The sequence below is a fragment of the Branchiostoma lanceolatum genome, chromosome 14, assembly GCF_035083965.1.
Source record: "Branchiostoma lanceolatum isolate klBraLanc5 chromosome 14, klBraLanc5.hap2, whole genome shotgun sequence".
In the NCBI taxonomy this organism is placed as follows: Eukaryota; Metazoa; Chordata; class Leptocardii; order Amphioxiformes; family Branchiostomatidae; genus Branchiostoma; species Branchiostoma lanceolatum.
Window position 1 is genome coordinate 7,685,246 of NC_089735.1, and position 19,994 is coordinate 7,705,239.

General features: G+C 40.9%; 1 protein-coding gene across 7 annotated transcripts in view; it reads right to left on the bottom strand.

Annotated features, from left to right (window-relative positions):
- Positions 1–4,227: 4,227 nt before the first annotated feature.
- LOC136448526 (methylcytosine dioxygenase TET3-like) overlaps positions 4,228–19,994 on the bottom strand; it is a 43,622-nt gene continuing 27,855 nt past the window's right edge. For 4 of the 7 annotated variants that reach the window (XM_066448114.1, XM_066448118.1, XM_066448119.1 and 1 more), the window contains 11 exons: positions 17,592–19,020; positions 16,828–16,918; positions 15,512–15,548; positions 15,202–15,258; positions 14,478–14,686; positions 12,977–13,121; positions 12,169–12,201; positions 11,786–11,818; positions 11,066–11,155; positions 10,461–10,604; positions 4,228–10,120 (listed from right to left, as the gene is read on the bottom strand). In XM_066448114.1, coding sequence (XP_066304211.1) covers positions 7,505–10,120; positions 10,461–10,604; positions 11,066–11,155; positions 11,786–11,818; positions 12,169–12,201; positions 12,977–13,121; positions 14,478–14,686; positions 15,202–15,258; positions 15,512–15,548; positions 16,828–16,918; positions 17,592–19,020 — 4,884 coding nt within the window. In that variant the 3' untranslated portion in view covers positions 4,228–7,504. The remainder of the gene's footprint in view (positions 10,121–10,460; positions 10,605–11,065; positions 11,156–11,785; positions 11,819–12,168; positions 12,202–12,976; positions 13,122–14,477; positions 14,687–15,201; positions 15,259–15,511; positions 15,549–16,827; positions 16,919–17,591; positions 19,021–19,994) is intronic. The other 3 variants (XM_066448116.1, XM_066448115.1, XM_066448117.1) reach the window with 3 other exon arrangements.

Genomic DNA, 19,994 nt, shown 5'->3' on the forward strand with positions numbered 1-19,994 from the left:
AGTATAGATTAAACCTAATAAAGGCACTGTATAATCTGTTTGTTAATGCTATGTCGTCTATGTTTTCAAATTATATCAACAAAACCACTAAGACTGAGCAGATTTTTAGGAAAAGATGCAATACCTTAATGGGAAGGAAATGTATGTGTGCCCTAAGGTATGTAGGCATATTTTATATTTTGAGATACAGTACATATAATACAATTTGAAATGTTAGAAACAAAAGTACAATATAGGTATGGTTACCAGGCCAAGACTTATTGTCCCAAACATTATTTTATTTGACAAATTACAATGTAGATAAAGATATAGGTTGAGGGGAAATAGATTTAGAAGATGTACATTTACAGATAGATTCGAGCCACACTTTTTAGTTAATTTGAAAGGTTTATTGAATTTATTAATTTATTTTGTCTTCATAACTTAAGTATCATATATGAGGATTCTGAAATATTTCAATATAACATGACATCAAACACAACTCATTTGAAGATTATTTCTATTTTTTGTTTATTTTGTTGTAAATCAATAATTAGATGCTTAAAGTTATTCCTGTATATTTCCTGGCAAAGAAGAAACAAAGGATTTCTAATGGTGAATAGGTTAGGTACTTAATAAGATTATCATAAAAGAATAGTACTTCGTACTAGCTTTCATCTCATAATATATTTTGCAAATTGTTGTGCAATGATACCATATAAATCATCCACTGCTTCTTGTATCAAATAGCCAGATCAAGTAAATCATTATAAATTTTGTCCATAGAGTCTCTGGAGAAGACAATTATAACGATTTGCCTCTAATGATACTATTGATAGTTCCTATATCCACAAACATTCCTGGAAGTATTATTCTAAACTAGTCATCTCCATTTTCTTGTATTTGTAACAATAATAAGATGTACACACATCAACAAGTAAACCTTGAAAAACCACAACAATGAATTCTTGTGATGTCTTCCTTTTGTTTATTGACAAGTGATGGAACTATACAGATATTAAGTACCAACAAACTTGTAGTGTGCACAAGACAAGAACAGAGATTTTCAGTGTAACAATACATGTATGTAATATAGCTTAACAGGAACATGTACACGTTTAAACGTCACAGACCAGAAAGGAGGTTATGGGGAATTTGTTGGAACTGTGTGAGGTACATTTTGTATAGTAGTCAGTGGATAAACAACATATGAAGTTGTTGAGTACAAAGAGGACCTTTTTATATTATCCTTGTGGTCTTTTGTGGACAGTACCCTTTAGTCTCTGCTGTTGATGTGACTGATAGTTAAGTGCTGTATTTTTCCCTGAGACTATTACTATTAGTGTAGGAAATGTTGAGAGGTTGTGATATTTCACCATTTATATCATTCGATCTTTCAGTGAGCATGCATGCGCATAGTCTTCTGGGGGGAGATTTTTACTGACCAGCAACTAGTTTAACTTTCTTTGACAGGACATTAGAGTAGACCCAGAGAGTGCCAGATCTACGTTTAAGTAGATATCTCACTGAACTATGCCAAATTGCGAAAGCACAAACCGGCACCAATTTGTCACTTGAATTTGCGAAAATGGTGCAATCACTTCAAATTTCTTCTTGATGAATCTTAATCGTTGTACATGTACATTGGTTTTTAATTCAGTGGCAACATCGCGATTTCTAATAAAGTTATCTTGTGTCTGAGTTGGAACTGAACTGAGAATGTTACATTCCGGGCGAGACCATTTTGCTTGTAGAAGTCTTGTATGTTACCTGTGCGAGCAAAAATTTGCTAAGTTAGTGCAATTTCCTAGCGCAATAAGCCGCAGTCCAGTGAGATATACGCTTTAATTATGAATAGCCACGATGGACTGTGAATCTCTGGTGGGTGGTATCTCCTACAAGTATTCTTGCTGTTAGACACATAGGCGTAACTACTCATCAAACAACGTAATAAGCTTCTCAATTTTGAAGGCTTAATTAGATAGCTGCTCTTACAACAGGTTTTTCATGATTTTTCAGCAGGTTTTGAGAAAAAAAATGTCCTTCTGCCCCGTTTAAAGATAAGATGTAATCTTTAAACTTAAAGATCTATTACTTGCTTCACTTGGCTTTTCATTCTGTAGTTGATAGAGGCAGTTTCTACACAATTCCTGCTTGATGCAATACTATTGCCCCTCAGAACACATCTTTGGTATTCTAGCATTTTGCTCTTTTTCATCAGTCTTTTCACATGCAGGGCAATCACAGTCCAATAGTTGTTTTTGTTGTCCATATGCGTATGATACAGCCAAGTTGCTATATTGGTACGACCGTTTGGGGGTATTATTTCACAGTCACTTTTGAACAAGGTTAGGGCAGTATCATTGTACAGTAATAGAGAAATGAGGAATATATTTTGTATAAAGCTGTGCCAATAATTGCAAACCGACTTTCCTCAGAATACAAAAAAATTATAACCCATAGATATTGATTAAACTTTCAGGAACTGGTGATATACTAAATAAATAGAAATAAAATAGACACAACAAAATCAGCTGATTCCGGAAATAAATAAATAGATTTAATAAAAATGCCCACTACACATCACAGTACATTAATTAAGGGTTAATGACCCGCCCCGAGGTTTATATGGTGTCATAACGCCTGGTCAGGTGCTATAACCATCGAATAAAACCACCGAGTGAGCGAAGCGAACGAGGTGGTTTTATGAGGTGGTTATAGCACCTGACCAGGCGTTATGACACCATATAAACCGAGGAACAGGCGGGTCATTAACGTTATTATCACATAGCCTATCCAAACTGACCCATATATTTTTAATTTTCGCCGGGTAAAACCCCTCACATAGCCTATCCAAACTGACCCATATATTCTTAATTTTCGCCGGGTAAAACCCCTCACATAGCCTATCCAAACTGACCCATATATTCTTAATTTTCGCCGGGTAAAACCCCTCACATAGCCTATCCAAACTGACCCATATAATTAAGAGAGACAAATCCCTGTATAATACATAGATTCTTTATTTAGTACTATACATGTAAAATCAATCCAATGTACATACGATCTTTATATAATACAATGTAAACAAGCAGTAACTTGTCTTATTGTTCTGGACACGTAGACTTTATATCGGACGGTATAATTGTAAATTTCTGTTCAATTTTCACAATTCCTGACGCCCGATTGTTAAACGCTTAGTTGGCTGTGGTAAGAACAATCAAGCATGTTTACATCCCCTTTCATGATTTGCTTGTAGTTTCCCGGGATAATTTTTGCTCAAGCCGGAAAATAATCCCACAGAAGCGTACACGTATCTTGCTGAGATCCTTGTAGGTAGAAACTTGTAAGAATTTTGGCGATTTTGACCGTAATTTTTTCGATGCCAACACATCGGTTTACGTGACATGGGTCATGGGGAGGGGGGCGTGTTTAGTGCGTGTCACGTTTGTTTTGAACACGGCGATATCAATTTGCCGGCAATACTTTTAATTTTCGCCGGGTAAAACCCCTCAGAAACGTGAACATACCTTTCTGGGGTCCCCCTGGGTAGAAACTGAGGAGGAGTTCGGCGGCTTCATGGGCGATTTTTTCACTGCCAAGATTAGCTTGGGGAAATACGTTAACCTGGAATCCAAACCTATTTTCGCTCCCGAGTCTCCTCTCCGCAAATTTGCGCCAGTTTCTCGCCCCTGAACTCCTTCCGCATGTTCCTGGGCGTCTTCCCCAGCTTCCCATGACCCGAAAACTGACTCTAAGTCGGCGTCTGACAGTTCTTTGACGAAAAACTGTGGTACTCAGCTCCGTCGAATTCGAGCGGGTTCCAATGTCGTCTGACCTGGGCCGGTTCCACTTTGACGGTGGGGGTGTGATAAATATTGTTTGTAGTCCTTCCGTTTGAATTTTACTTGAATTGAATTTGTTTTCCTTTTTTCATGTATTGTCCATGTATGCTAAGGAAATGTTTGGGAATTTTAAGACATTAAAGATATTCTTAACAAGGTTAAGAAAAAGATTCATCAAAAAGATACCCCCTCTACAAAATGCAACGGTTGTGTTCTGACATGACGTCAATAAGTGGTGTGTTATGGCGTGATAACAGACCACTTATTGTGGGCAATGGAGGCTTCTGATTGGTCGACGCCATCTACCTATGTGATAATAACTGCTATAGTAGCAGCTCATCAATTAAAATTTCCAAGAGTATTTATACCTCTAGAATGTGAATTATGACAAATAAACACAATATTCCGAGGGGACTGATCCCGCCTATCATTTTTATGGTAGAATTGACCAGCACCAAAAGGAAAGTACAAGTCATTATGACCCAAACACACTAATATAGACAAAAGCTGTACATGTCTGGTACCCTGATAGAACTTATACAAATCATGGTCTTCTGGAATTGCAACTATGCTATTACACTAACCTGTTTTCACTCAACGTTACCTATTACATGTAGATGTACACAATCTCTTCTCATTTTTTCTATATGTTGTAGCTGTTGCAGCATTCACACAAGTAGGTACATTGTATGTGTGTCATCCTGTTTACTGTATTGTACCAGCTAGATGTCATGATATGCAATCACTAATTATAGTCCCTCCTGTATTCTAAACACACGGTCAATTACTCAAAAATTAGTTTATACACTACGGAAACCGCAAGTGGGCATGCTACCATAAATGTGGAAATGGTCATCATAAGTCGGTATAAAAGTTGAGGTATGGATGTGTCGAGTGGTCTGGAGGCTTCAAGGTCCATACATGCCTTATCCTAGTCAAGCACCAAATATAACCGTTTGCCTTTATTACAAATTGGTCGTCGGTTTGGGTAGCATGCCCACAAGGATTTCCAGTGTGATTACATACACATCTGAGCTACTAGGTCCACTCATAACTCCTGGTACCATTATGTTCCTATCAAGCTCCACAGCACACAAAAATCCACTAAGCTTGGCAAATTTCTCACACTATTAGAGCTAAATACAATTGAATATAGCAGTATAGATTTCTACTATAGCGACTAACAAAAAATTCAAAGCAGCACAATTCTATCCAGCAACACTCGTATACACAATAGCTGTATCATTAATGATATACCACACAAATAATCTATCATAGCACAAGTACATTTACAAGGGTTAAACATAAAGTTGCAGCCACCTGTACAAGGCAATTTTAATTATTATTCTTTCTCAGACATGCTTGTCAAATCTTTGATTTTGATATTCCAACTTCTTCCCAAGGATGTACAGGGTATTGAGAAGCCTTGGTCTGTATTTCGTTCATTTCAATATCTTTTAATAGGTTGAATTTTCCAACCTAACTAGAAGCGTCTGAGAAAAAATACAACAAATTGAGTAGCAATATGCTACGTAACATGCACACAACACATCACAACAGAAATAGAAAGCTCTTGCAGACAGGGCTTGATTCATCTTTTGATCACAATGTAGTAACTCTGTGTACATATTTACAAACCACACCATTCCTACTCTTCTCCAAAGTCAGTCATACACAATGATAGAAAAAATACACAAACCATGCATTTTAGAATACTACATACATTTTGACATAATTTGGAACACTTACACATCGTAAAAGCTACATTCATCCACTGTTATAACTTGTACACACCCATAGACCATATGCACAATTTTTACAGTTTCACATTCAAGTAAAAGCAATTGGGTTGTATTCATTTTCCTCATTCTAAAATCTTGTTATACAAGTCATGTTAGCTATTGCGTACTGGAAAGTTGTTCCCTGAATGTTTTGTTGATGCTACTTCCGTACTGCCTAAAACGACAGCGACCACCACACGGAACGAGATGGAGCATGTCTTATGACACCTTGCTCATCTTTTCTTGTTAAGGGCAACTTTGTGCATAGCTCAAAGTGTTCAATGGTCTTACCAATGTTTGAGCAAAAGGTGTACGAGCAAGACAATCCTCCATCTAAACCCGTTCATTTGATTCAATGTAGCAGGTCCTTGTGTCTGTGATATGTTGAGTGGGAATGTACTGGTAATGAATATGTAAAATCACAGTCATGTAAATCTTACCTGACTAACATGTACATTTGTAACGGTCTGGATATTACAGCAACACGGTTATATGAAAAAGACACATAAGAGAAAAGGATGGTCTTTTTTATCGTAACTGTTAGATTATAAACTGTATGTTTAGCACCACCAGAACTCGAGTATGTCCTGAAATTGTGTAGCTGCATCATTGAGGGAAAATGCCTGTATCCAGGCAAGCAATTAACATTAAGTACACATCACTTAATAAACAATGACATATTCAGAAACTTCAGTGTTATAACTAGAATAAAGGATATCCAGCACCAGTTGTGAACATTGTGTACAAAACTGCACAACTACATGTATAACAGCAGTTCAGTCTGTTTCTGAACTCTGTAAACACGCTATAATGGTGTTTATCATACTGACAGCACAAAAACCAGTGTGCCGACAAGATGCACAAATCCAGTGTGCCCATGAAAACGCACAAAAACCAGTGTGCTAGGTATACACCAAGAACACTCACAAAACAGTAAAACTTTTCTACAGATCATCACACTCACAAGTACAGTCTTAATATCACATATCAACGCACCCTGTAACAACAAATACCTGTACAATAAACACTTAAGTCACCAATTCAGCACGTATCATTTATAAACACATACATTGTACATTATGTATATTATCCCAAAATTAACTACTTTATCCCAACCACCTTGTTGGGTACCAAACTGTGTTGTAACTGTTGAAAGCACCTGCGTAGTCAAGAGTAGGGTCTGATGTAGAAAATTGTTAAAAACACATCCCAAAGGGTACCTACTGGCACATGTCTTGCAACATTAGGAGAGCTTAAAGTCTGAAATAAAAATCCTGTAAATTATTGAAATGTTTATAGACAAAGTATAAAATTCTTGTCATTTGAAGATGAGGTTTTCACAAACACTTGTGCTAGCACCCTTTTTCAGTAGTTACAACAACTGTCTTTTGAGAAATGCACATGTGATGCACCAGTAGGTACCCTGTGTAATGTCGTTGCTTACTTCACCCAACTGGGTAGGTGGGATAGGAACCTCCTAGTACATGTATCCCTTCCACAGCAGGATCTATACTCACTCTGAGGTAGGTGGTGGATTTGAAGGCCATTGGCAATCTGGTAGAGAGTCGTCTGCAGTGCTAAAGAGGGCATTGTGTCGCATGTTTAAAGCCAGATGTAGATAAATAGATCTCCATTTGCCTTTTACCTTCTTGCAAGGTAAAAAAAAACTTTCCTGGCCATTTTCATGACACACCAAAGACTGATTTGATTTCCAGTTGTCCCTCTTTTTGCTACTAGAGAGTTTCCCACACAATGTTGAGTGTAGCAGCTGATTGTATTAGTTCTTCATAGCACCACTTCCTTTCCTGTCAAGGTGGGAGGCATTCACTTTGTGGGAAACAGGCAGTAGCAGCACTACGACCCATTGTACAGCTCAGCAAGAGAAAGAGGAGTCACCCTTCACACCCACTTCTGGTAGGGCCCTGTCACTTGAGGAACTGCTACTGACCAGAGCGTTACCACAGTGTCTGTAGTCATTGTCTGAGCATTATTAATCGCTGGCTTCGTAGGGCCGGTGTTCTCAGCTACCTTCTTGGTTGATTTTTCAGCCACTGCTTCCTTGACAACGCTAGTTTCTACCTTGCGCCCTCCTTCAGCGAGTTTTCGTGCCTCCTCCTGCTCTGCTGCCTTGGCCGCCATTTTCTGCTCGTACTCTGCAAAGCCGTGCCTAGAATAATTCATGTTCTTGTGCTGGTAGAAGACCAGGCTTATCCTGGTCGGGCAGGCACGGTTGGGCTTTTTTATCGCGGTAGTTGCATGGAGCTCACGCTTTGCACACTCAATAAGCACAGAGCCATGGGACAGAGCAATTGCCACCCCACCAATGTCGTCGTCCTGGAAACAGACCTCGCTGTCTGACCAAACCTCGTCATCCTCATTCCTATGTAAGGCGTATGGGGGAGGTAAGTGATCTGAGAGTTCTGTCTCGCACACCATAGGCTCCTGTTTGATTCGAACCATCCCATCTTTATCTGGTTTCATAGCTGCATTCAGCTTCTGAAGAAGCTGGGATCTCAGGCCGTTCAAGGCAGGGGGATAAGCAGCATTACCTAGGATGTCGTTCTCTTCGATTCGGGGCGGCTGGACTTGGACTGGATTCGATCGAGAGAGATTGAGCGGCAACGGGTTTCCATCTGGTTGATTAGAATTTGGCTGTTGGGGTTCAAAAGCATATGGGTCATCAACCATTGGAGGTGGCTGCTTTACTGGGAACTGTAGCGGCATGTTGAGATTGGCAGCAACATTGGGGGCAAGAGGTTGCTGTACGGGAACATGAGATTTTCTAGAGGGCGGCCTCTGTTCTGTGGGGGTCTGGGGTCTAAAAGAGCTCTTGGCAATATCATTGAAGCGACGACCAGCAAGACCTTCTTGAAACATGCTCTGGTCCCTTACCTCTTTAGACGGTGTTAAACCGGAGTCTCGGAAAATTGACTGAATGCTTGGAAGTTGGTAATGTGACTGCTGGTTAACTTGGGGGCTCTGGGGACCATTGAGGGATCTTGTACTTTGGGGTCTGCTTTGAGCATGGGCCTCCTGCGAATTGGCCAGAGGCAGCTGAACACTAGAAACATGCTTTTCACTGCCAATGTTGGGGACGAAGGGACTATATACCTGGCCGTTCATAGGAGGATGTGGAGGAGGGTTGGTCTGACGAATCTGGTTGGTTTTGTCTCCATGTGGGTAGGGTGGAGGTGGTGGGGTGGGTAGTCCATACCCCATTGGAAGAACACCGGTGGGAGCAACATGCTTTGAAGCTGGCTCTTTGCCTGGTGCAAATTGATGGTGATCTCCTTGTAATGGTGTGACCTTGCTGTTTGCATTGCTTGGAGGTAGATTGGCTTGTTGGAAGGCCCCTTGGTAGCTCTGGGGTGTTGGAGCTGGTGTGTTGGATCCTGGTAAAGGTGTCGTTTCTCGAGATGCTTCTGGTGTAAGTTGCTGCTGCACCTGAATGCCATTCTGCTCAACATTGGGCCTGCTCCGCTGGAACATGTCCAAACCTGCAAACAGTTTTTCGAAACGGGCGTTCTCAAACGGATCTTGCCACGTCTGCGCCGAGTGCGATTGGTTCACCACTTGGTTGAACGGTCCGACCGCTGGTTGGATTAACTGGAATGGATGCTGAGCATGAAAGGGGGTGAACGGAAACCAGGGTTGCTGAAGACCTAGGCCGTTCTGCACAATCGGGCGCAGCCCGATCTCCGTCTGCCAACTGGGAATACCAGGGTCCTTGGCAGTTGTCGGATTTCCCGAAGACTGTTGAACTGCAGCCTCTCTGGGCAAGTTCTCTGCCCATGCCTTCATGAAGGGGTTGTCTTCCCGCAGATGATGGTGGGCCACTTGTTTTGCAGCAGGCCCGTCACATGACGCCGAAGCAGGTCTCTTCAAGGCTTCGTGTCTTACAAACTGATGACCGATCTCTGCACTTCCGTTCAGAGGTTGTCTCTGAGTCACCCGGTCCAGCTCTTTTGACTCTGGCTTCTTTGTTTGAAAGGATGGCTCGTGGTGCATGGGATGAGAAAAGGGTCGAGACTTGTCCATCGACTGGGGGTTTCCAGCTTGATTGTGAGCAAACAGTTTCCTGTTCACTGCTGGAGGATCCCGCATGGCTCCATTCACCCCTGCTGCCATCTGCTCCATACTGTGGTTGTTGAATGCTGGTGGAGCAGTATGATGAGAATGCTGGGAAACAATCTCTGGAACCTTCGGTTCTACCTTCTCCTTTGATTTCTCAGTTGCTGAAGACTCAGTGTTGTTATTGCTGGAAGATGCACTAGTACTGTTGTCCTTCTGCTTCCTTCCCTTCTTAGGGGTCTTCGGCTTTGCATTTGAGATGCGGATCTGGTGTGTATAGCTTGTAAGCATTTCCAGAGCACCAGTGCGAATCTTTTCCTCCTGGCCTTCTTCGCTGTCAAACTCGTCGGTTGGGGACATCTTGTAAAGGGGCAAGACATGGAGTTGTTCATCCTCTGGTGGTGGGCCGAGTTTACGATTTTCTGGACACGTCAGAGTACACACCTGTAGATAAAATAGAAAGTTTATCAGATTCGGAGATTACTTTCGGACATTTCGAGAGGCATCCATCACTCTTCTTCAGCATCACTAGAATGAACTGGCAGAACAAGTCCATACTAGTACAGAGGATGTAACTGGAAACACTGTTTGAATCTCCATATCATATCCAGTTGTAGATATAGACTTTTCTTTAAATTACTGTTAATCTGGAAGACTAACATTCATAAATGGTAAAGAAAGTTCAAATGGACGCAAAATAAAATACATGCTTAACCAGGTATCTGATCAGTAAACCATTTTACTTTGAAAGAATGAGAGATCTTATTGAAGAAAATTAACTTACGATTGTGCTGCCATTGTTCATGTTGTGTTGATCACGATGAGCATGGGCACAGAAGTCCACACAGGCTGTCACACCAGAAAATGGCCTGGTACTCTCTGGACCAAACCCTAATCTGCAGTCACTGGCCACTCCTGAATATGCCGTCTGCAGAATATGAAACTTTTATCAATTCCTTGTCATCTCTTATTGTCTCGTATCAAACCCTTGTGTCAATAGACATTTCCTTTACTTAAGGCACACAGGCTAGTTTGTTAATGTTTATTTTGAATAGAAATTGAGGGGAAAAAATTTGCAGCCAGATTTGAAAATGCACATTTGAACAAAACATGAATTGAAAGAACTACAGATCTGTAAGACGAACATCACAAAACTCTATGCACCATATCCATTTAAGTAAAAAAACTACGTACTATGCAGACCATTTGCTCCATATTCTTGAAAAACAAACTTAACACATCAACATTTTCCCATATTATGATATCAAATGGCTTGTCATGCACTTGCATTAGAGAAAGGATTTTTTTTTTTCAAAACCTGCGTGCATAGATATCATCCATAGAATTTACGTGCAAGTGTTGTTTGCAGCCAATGATGGAATAACCTACCTGATTTCTGAAAGCATCCGGGGCCAGTTGCTCATACACAGGACCAACTTCACCCGCTAGTCTCTGAAAATGATCTTCGATGATTGCCTCCTGAAAAACAAAATCAACTTCGGTGTTCTTAAAAGTTAGATAACTCGTGTTGAGGGCTGCAGTCCTCCAGCACTTAAGAAGGTGCATGCCATCCAACTGCGGGTACCTACATAAACAGACACTTGGATTATATGGACTTTAAGGTATTGGTGTTTTGTCTTAAGTATCATTTGAAATAATGAAAGAAAGACATTTTCCAGGAACGTTCTACTCATACACTGTTAGTAGTGATGTGTCCTTTTGCATTGCAGTGTTTTGCAATTTTTGTCTGCGCAGTATGTGTCCAAGTCTGTATAGACTGATAGTAGGGTAGAGTAGAGTATAATATAGTAGAGTATGGTATAGTCAGCGTTTAAGTATAATAGGATAGATACATGTACATGTGCTGTATGTGCATGTAGCTACATGTAGGGAAAATAGATAAGAGAAAGTATGATATATATTGAGAAGTTAGGGATTTTGCCATCTAGTCCTCAGTTGGTTCTTGCTTACAACACTCTGCACATCCAAATGTACAGGCAAAGAGCGGAACAACATATCTGTTGAGAATTCAGAAGTAAAATCAAAGCAAAATAGATATACACATCCTGACATTATCATTCTGATCATAAGTAATATGTTCATTTTTACCTCTCTGGCTCTCATTTCCTTGTTTAGATACTTCTGCAATTAAGAGGGATGTCTGTTGATTAGTATAATGGCATCCTGATCATACATATTCAGTCAGACTCTGAGGAGTTGCAGTGGTTCGCAATGCACAGAAATGTCTAGCATCAGGAATGTTTTGTTAATTAGAATTTTTGGTCGGAAGTGAGTGCCAGAGATACAGGTAACGTGTGCAACAATTTCTGACAAAATCAATTCAGACTTGAACATATTCCTTCCCCTGTCACATCTTTTGCAGCAGGGAGTACAAACAAATTATTGTAAATACCAAGTCATGTTGATCTCAAAGGTACATGTACATTGGACATACAGAATGATCTCAGAAGTAATATGTTCCACATAGTTACCTCTCTGCCTTTCAATTCCTTGTTGAGGTACTTCTGTAAATCAAGAGGGACGTCTGTTAATGTTAGGATACATCCAATTCATTCAGGAGAGTGCCAACAGTTACAAATGTGTATCAGAGTCAGTTTTGGGGCACAATTTGCGGTCAAATGAGAGATATTCCTGCCAGGCTAAGTAGCCATTTGCAGCCGAATTTGTATTCAATTTGGTTACATATTTGGCAGCAGAGAGGATAAATATGTGGAACAGACTAATCCTCAAGGCAACCTAACTGGTAACACAGTCACTCCTCCATGACACTGCATAGTTACCATTCAGAATTTTTATTCAACCTGTCATCACACACACACTGGAGTCACTTATATCAGAACAAATGTTACAGGCTGTATTACAGCTCTCTTAGTTGTCCTAGTACATGGTCTAACAGCTAACGTCATGCAAGCTAGGGCTATTTCAATAAGAAAGCTAGTTTATCATCTTCACTAACTTATCCTCTCCCCACACATTTTATCCAAAACTTAACTATGGCTTGCGTTTTAAGCCAACCATCCCTACTCTTCTCAATAAGTGTGTTGGGCTCTTTTAAGTGCAGCGTTTTTTTACGCTTGAGGCTAATGCCTGTGCTACCTCATACAAGTGGCCGCCAGCTCAGACGTCCACACCCGATAAGTGCCACTCTTTTCCAGTGTGAATGATTTAGTCAATGGATTATTCAGATACCAGTAGACCACAGCATCACTAATACATGATACCAATGTGACAATAACAATACACCTGCACAATCCCAAAGAAAGAAGAGAAATTCCTCACCTCTGACGGGTCTTCCAGTTTGAACTTCTTGGGTACCCTACTTCTTGCAAACTTGCAGCCGTTGTAGTACATGCTCCACGAACAGCCAAATGAGAACGATGCACCGCAACTGTTTTCATTGACTCCTTGACATGCACAGGTTTTGCTGGAAATATAATCAGATACAATCCTTGAGATTTTGGAAGTAGACAACAACATCACAAGCATAAGTAAAATGTTATTTTGAAAATTTGTTCAATTGAATGCTCACTAAAACATAGTCTTAGAACCTCTATTCTCAAGATTCATTTAGTTACATTTTTCACCCTTTCACAAATTAGAATAGGGCGATACTGTAAATACAGAAATGTTTGCGGGGGGGTTTATGTTCGCAGTTTTAACCTTTTGCCCACCTATGACTGTAGACTGTAGCGCTACTATTGTTTTAGAAGGAACTTAAAACCACCGTAAAAACTTCATTTTCTCCCTACGGCAAAATAAAAACCACACGAACTTAAATGCATTTACAGTACTTTCTAAATAAAAGATCACTAACAGTCATGTCATAAATTTACTCGCTTGCACATGTGACACTGCAATACTATGTAGTGCCTGGCAATGGCACAAAATTTCTCGCAAGCTAGTCTACAAGATCTCTATGATGCAGTCTGATAAGACTACATGTAGCTTGTCAGAAACGTTGTGCAGACTGTGACAGATTGTGAACTGTACTGACTGTGATAGAGTCTTGTTAATGTTTACATAACAGTCTGCTAGTAAGAATTGTGATGCTTCACTGAGGAAGACAGACAGGGTTCTGCTTGAAGACACAGAGTGCTTTTAAGGTGTCTTGGGATTAGACCAAAGAGATGAAAATGCCCCTTTTTTGGTTGACAGTGTACAGTTAGCATTATTATTTCATTTTTGATTTCCTTTCTTCTAGCAACTGTCATGAGAAAAGTTTAAATAGTCAGTTTAAATTTCACATCATTCCTATTCTTCATATTCATTGTTCTATTTTACAACATATAGAATGAGCCTTGCTTAAGCTAAGGTAGCCTCTACCAGGCTCCAGAGGCGGCTGGAAAGAGTTGAAATTGGCCAAATAGACAGAAAAATATGCAAAAGGAGTTAGTCTGCTAAAGGGGTACAGTTTGCCGGTCTGGGATGGCAGATTTGACCCTCTCTCCATAGCCGACTCTATTATTATTCACTCTATTTGGCCAATTTCTACTATTTTCCCAGCCATCCACGGGGCCTGGTAGAGGCTAATGCTAAGGTCACATTTCCAAATAGAGGCCCAGTCCGTTTGTGTGAACTTTTTTGTGTTTTTTTATTTATTTTATCTTTTCTTTCACTCCTGCAAACTGCCCTGCCGGGCCCAGGGTTAGGAATTGTGACCTTAGCATTACCAGGTTTGGGGTACAGCTGGTTGAAGTGTATCTTCCTGACACAAAACCTGGGAAGCAAAGTTAATTTTTAGCTACTATGATCAGAGCACACGTCATGGTCTATGACATACGTTTCATTAACCCCACATCTTCTTGTAGTTGGCAGTCCGGCCTTGGATAGTGTGCCCGACAGATAGTCATACAGTTCGTCCGCCCTGTCTCTCTGAATACCCTCCCACGCAACAATACAGATGATAATGTAGCTGCTGTCACAGTGGTGGCCCGGTCGCTGTCGCACGAGTGTCAGCACCTTCTCCTCCTCACTGCTTCTTCTTACAATCTGCAGAACAGAGAAACATGGTAGAGTTTAAGGGGTGCATGCACACAAGACTGTTTCTTGTGAAATTTTAAATGTAAAGCAATACACAAGAATTCCTTGCCTTGTCTGAATGTCTCAATTTTTAACATCACAACTGTTCGTGACCTGCAGTTGATCTGTTTATCATTGCTATCAAGTAAGAGAATACCTTTTAAAGTTTTCAAATTTCAGGGACAGGGGACATCACTATCTCGAGCCTTTATATACATGTATCTGTCTCTTGTCATGTGATGATCAACATTATCTGATTTTATCAGTCACGTGACAAGAGAACTCCAAGACGTCAAATTTTGCTATACATATGAATGAATTATAGTCTGTAGCAACATAAAAGTGATACACATTTTGGCACATGGTCCTCTCTAAGTTCTAAGAGAACAGGAAGACGCCTTGAGTCAATCTAAGTATTGTATGCAATGACAATAGAATAAAAAAATTAAAAACTTGCATCAAAAGTTGTGATATGATAAACTCACCCATTTTGCAATGGGACATCCTTGTGAGCTCTTGCCTTCCTTTCCAGTATAGATGATCTAAAGCAGGAGACAGGAAGTTAGCTGGCTATCCTTGAACTTTAGATGTAGTATAAGAATTCACATCATCAAAATGCACATACCAGTAGTTTCATGTTGCCTCTATATCCCATTCTTTCTTTCCAGACAAAATTCTGCACCTAAAAAACCTGTCAAACCTTTTGCTTAACATATCTTTATACAAATGTATTAGTCTAATACAACTCAAGGTAACGCTCTTTTACGACAAGCAGACAAAATATAAAGTGCTTACCTTCTCTATCCGTAGTGCTTTTCCTGATTGGCCAAACCTGTAGAAACATCAAAATCACTGAAACACTGTCCTTTGATTAAGACTGTACTCTTTTTGTTAAAGGGAGGGTGGTATCAGCCAGTGATCCTCCAACATGGCCATCAATCATTGCAACTTAAGTCACACCACTTAACATCAATCAATCAATCAAAGAAATTTATCACCATTCGGTAGACATAAAAGGTTTGAATTATTGCTAATGTACAGTCCATAAAACTTTCAAAAAAGGGTTCAATTGGGAGTTAAAAAGAATTTGAGACACAGGATGGTGATACTTTTTTTGGTTGTTGTACATGTACGATAGCGATTTAACAATAAATTGTAACAATTGGCAAAAAATCCAGAATTTTACAAAGTAACAGAATTACAAACATCAGTATAGATTATATGCTACAGTGTAGTAGATGACTTCTATGCATCAGTTTACCCAATCTAGACATCTAAGGCCATGAAAAATATGGGCTACTCACACTAAAAGCTACTTAAGACAGGACACATCTCATCAAGATTCTGACAAGACGGCACAGGTTAATGTAATTGTGTATGCACATATTGATTGGTTCAACTGCCTGCAAGTGCTACTGATGCAGTCTACACATCCATTTGCTTTATTTGTGGTCAGCTCAAATGGATTAACTTGGGGCAGAGGTCAGCCCATTTTACCTGCTTTCTGCTGCTCTACATTTGCAAAGGGTTGTTACAATCATCCCCAAGGGATGAAGGAAACAGGTGTACACTACATTGCAAATATCTTTACATTTCCCCTAAGCTGTACGTTTATCATACATGGGTATGCTTGATGACGCCATCCTGAATACCCCGCTTTGTTGCATGACCCAGACAGCGGTTGATCGGTTTGTATAAAAAGACAGTACGTTTTCCATAGTGCTTCGTGCATTTTTCGTAAGATTTGTACGTTTTTGCATAGTGCTTTGTACGTTTTTCATAAATTGTGTGCAAATTTCGTACATACAAATGCAAAGGGTTAGTATAATCATCCCCATCGGATGATGGAAACGGGTATACACTGCACTCCAAAAATCTTTTTATTTTTCATAAGTTTTTTTTATAGATTTGTGCAAATGTCATTGATGCAAAATAATGCTAAGGGTCATTACAATCATCACCATGGGATGATGGAAACACCTATAAACTGCATATTTTCCATAAGCTTTTTTTGTTAAAGCTTTTTTTCCCCACAAGCTGTAAGGCTATCTTGACATTATCACGGCAAGTTAGTGACAGTGAGCAGAATATAAATAGTCATATCCTGTTACCTCTTTTCCATTAGCTCCCTGATAGCTTGTATTGTGGGTCCTGATCCGAGGTGGGTGTAGTATGGGCCCTCTGCTTTCTCACTTACAAAATCTGTAAAACAATACAAACAGACAAGCTCTCAAAAAAAAGATGAATGTTGGTCCTCTATGTAAAGAAATGCTCAGCATCTCGAACACTGCGTACATACGTGTATGGGTTCTTTTACAAAAGGGAAGTGAAAACAAGACAGCAACCATTCGCAGATGTCTGACCATAAACAACATGAGCTTTTAAATAAACAGCCTGAAGGAAGTGGTGATTTTTGCTTACTTAATACATTTGTATGTATCATGAGGCATGAAAATTTTAAAAGAAACCACAATGCTCAATCTTCAAAGTGCAAGGTAGTCCCATAGCCTTTTTTAAGGCTGTAGGGCCTAGGGACAGTGGGTTGTTATCCACTGTGTGTAGGGCAATCAGTATTGGAAGGCAGAGCCAAACCCTTATCTTCCACCACCTTTTACCTTGCCAACCAAAGACAGATACGCATTTTCACTCCTGGGTGGAGTGAGGAAAGTTTTGGGAAGTGCCTTTCCCAAGTACACAACCTGTAAACCTGTCCAACAAGGAACGCCAGGAATCAAACCTGTGACCTCTTGATCTCGTGTCCGCTAGCCTAGCCACTAGCGGCACTCGGCCAATCGATGCCACTACACTGTCAGGTAATTCCCTAAAAGCTATGGTCATGATCATCTTACAATAAAAGGAAAGATGTTTTACTTACCGACACATTTACATGTGGGCAGCTCAAATTTGCAGTCTGACTTTGTAGTGTGTGCTCCAGCTGTCTTGTGGGGGGTTCTCTGAGGTGTTGAAGGTGTGCTCTGTGGCGTTCTGGGTGTTTCTTGAGATGCCCTGGGCGTAGTTGGGGTAGATTGTGGGGTTGTCGGCGGCTGCTGTGATGGTCCTGGTTCCGACGGAGGAATGTAAGGCAAGTTATCAAACATCTGCTGTAGTTGTCTGGTGGACACCAGCGGGTTGTCGAGAGTCTTAGTTCTACCTTTTCCTGACTTTTCAGGTGTACTCGGTGGAACGGGCAATCTTGACATACATGTACTAGGTGCTTCCAACAATCTGGACAACCCAGGTGCTCCGTGAGCTTCCAGTGCATCTGGATTGACAAGCATGCCAGATTTTCTTGGTGCTTCTGATGCAGGAAGCGTTTGTGATTTTGCTGACGTTTCCGACTTTCCCGCTTTTCTGGATGTATCCGGTTTTTCGAGCGGCCCCGGTATCCCGAACATTTCTACCCTTCCGGGTGTTCCCGACTTGTTCAGGTGATCTGGATGCATTTTGGAAATTGTTCTTGGTTTTGCCGATTCTAAAGTTCCAGGCCACTCGAATGGCGGTGGAGCTTTAAGTACTTCCTGCACCTGAAAGAAGCCTGACGGAGTGAAGGCTCGTGCAGCATCAGGTGTCCTATGTGGGAGTGTTGTGTTTAAAGACTGACTTTGACTTCCATGATACTGTTGAGGACCTAGAACATCTTTAAAAGAATGAGGTTGTGCTTCCTTTTGGGGGTCTCTCGTCTGATGAGCAGGTAGGGTTGTTTTTGCTGTTTGTGATGATGGCATTCCTGATAGGGAAACTGCTTGTTTATTGTGCTTTTGAACTTGATGTTGTTGTTGTTGTTGTTGAAACTCTTCCTTTTGTGCTTTTTCTGACATTCTAGATGTTAATGCATGTAGAAGCATAATTCCTGAGGCAGCTTGCTCAACAGCATTGGGTTGCCTTCCTTCATCCATTTCTGATTGTGAGGCTTCCATCGCAGGTACTGTGTGCAAGTCTGCTGCCTTCTGGACCAACGCACCGTCGGCCGACATTTTCATAAACTTGGGGGCGTGCGAATTTCTACTTTCCTGCGGCGCGTTACTCAGAACATCGGCCAATCCACCGTTACTCCTCCTCCTTTCCCCTGCATGCACCTCCTCTCTTGCATAGTTGGGACTGTGGCAGGGTTCAAAGGAGGAAGGAACGGAGTGGTTCAGCATTTTGAACTTCTTGGCAGGCTGGCTTCTCTGCAGTAGTTCCTGGTCATACTGGCATTCCCCATTGGGGTAGAAGGCTGGGTGGTGGGGTGTGAGGTGGTTTGTCTTGATTTGGTCCGCGAAAGGTGACGGGATCCCCTGTCCTGGTAACTCAGTTGTCCAGTTCTGTAGTAAACACAGGAGAATGCAAGATGAGTCTAAGGGCAAGCATAATCAATCTCATTATGGCAGATATTACTCTGAGTACCATTTTGAATCTTATATTACAGATACTACTATCATAATGGCAATTTTGGGCTGCTACTTGTAATATGTAAATAGCCCACAGCCCAGTGCTGTCAACAATCTTTGACAGTATACAATAATTTCATGACAATTAAGTCTGGCATCCCAAAGCCAGCTCTCTGTCTATGTCTTTAAATTTATAAACCAAATCCAAAATAGAATAGAATACAGTTCACCAATGATGTCACATATCAGAACAAAGGGGTAACTTGAAATCTGAGAAACTAGCATTGCATTAAGGATATGAAGATGTACGATGTAAGATATATCAGGCCTTATCTGAGAAATTAGGGCATGTGCACAAGTTGATCAATATTATTGATTTGTCATCTTGCCGTTGGAAACTGATGCCTAAGCACCTAAGACCCACTTTACACTGAGTCCACTTCAGATAATCCGAACCGGTTCCGAACCTACGACCTACGAGCGGAAGGGCAGTGCGCCACCCGTGGTGCAAGATATTTATTTCTTATGTTTGCTACAAGCGTTTTCTGGCATATGAAATAGTACGAGCCCAACAAAAAAAGGAGGATGAGACGCATGTACAGGGACAGGCAAGACCAGGCTTGAACCCGCCGGCGTTCGTCCTCGCCGCGCTGGCTGTACTGCAAGCCGGGCACGTTGATCGGGTCATACATAGGAGAACACCAAAGAAGAAGCAGCCACGGGTGGCAGGCCATTGCACTTGAAACATTCGAAAACTTTCAATGACAATTGCACAAATGTTTCAGAATGAAGAAAATATGCTTCTATCGCTAGCGCAGGCTTATTAGCATATCATTATCATGATACCGAAAGCGGTCTCGGAGCCAGTTTCCTCTTTACACACAGAGAGAAACCGCATCGACCCCCCG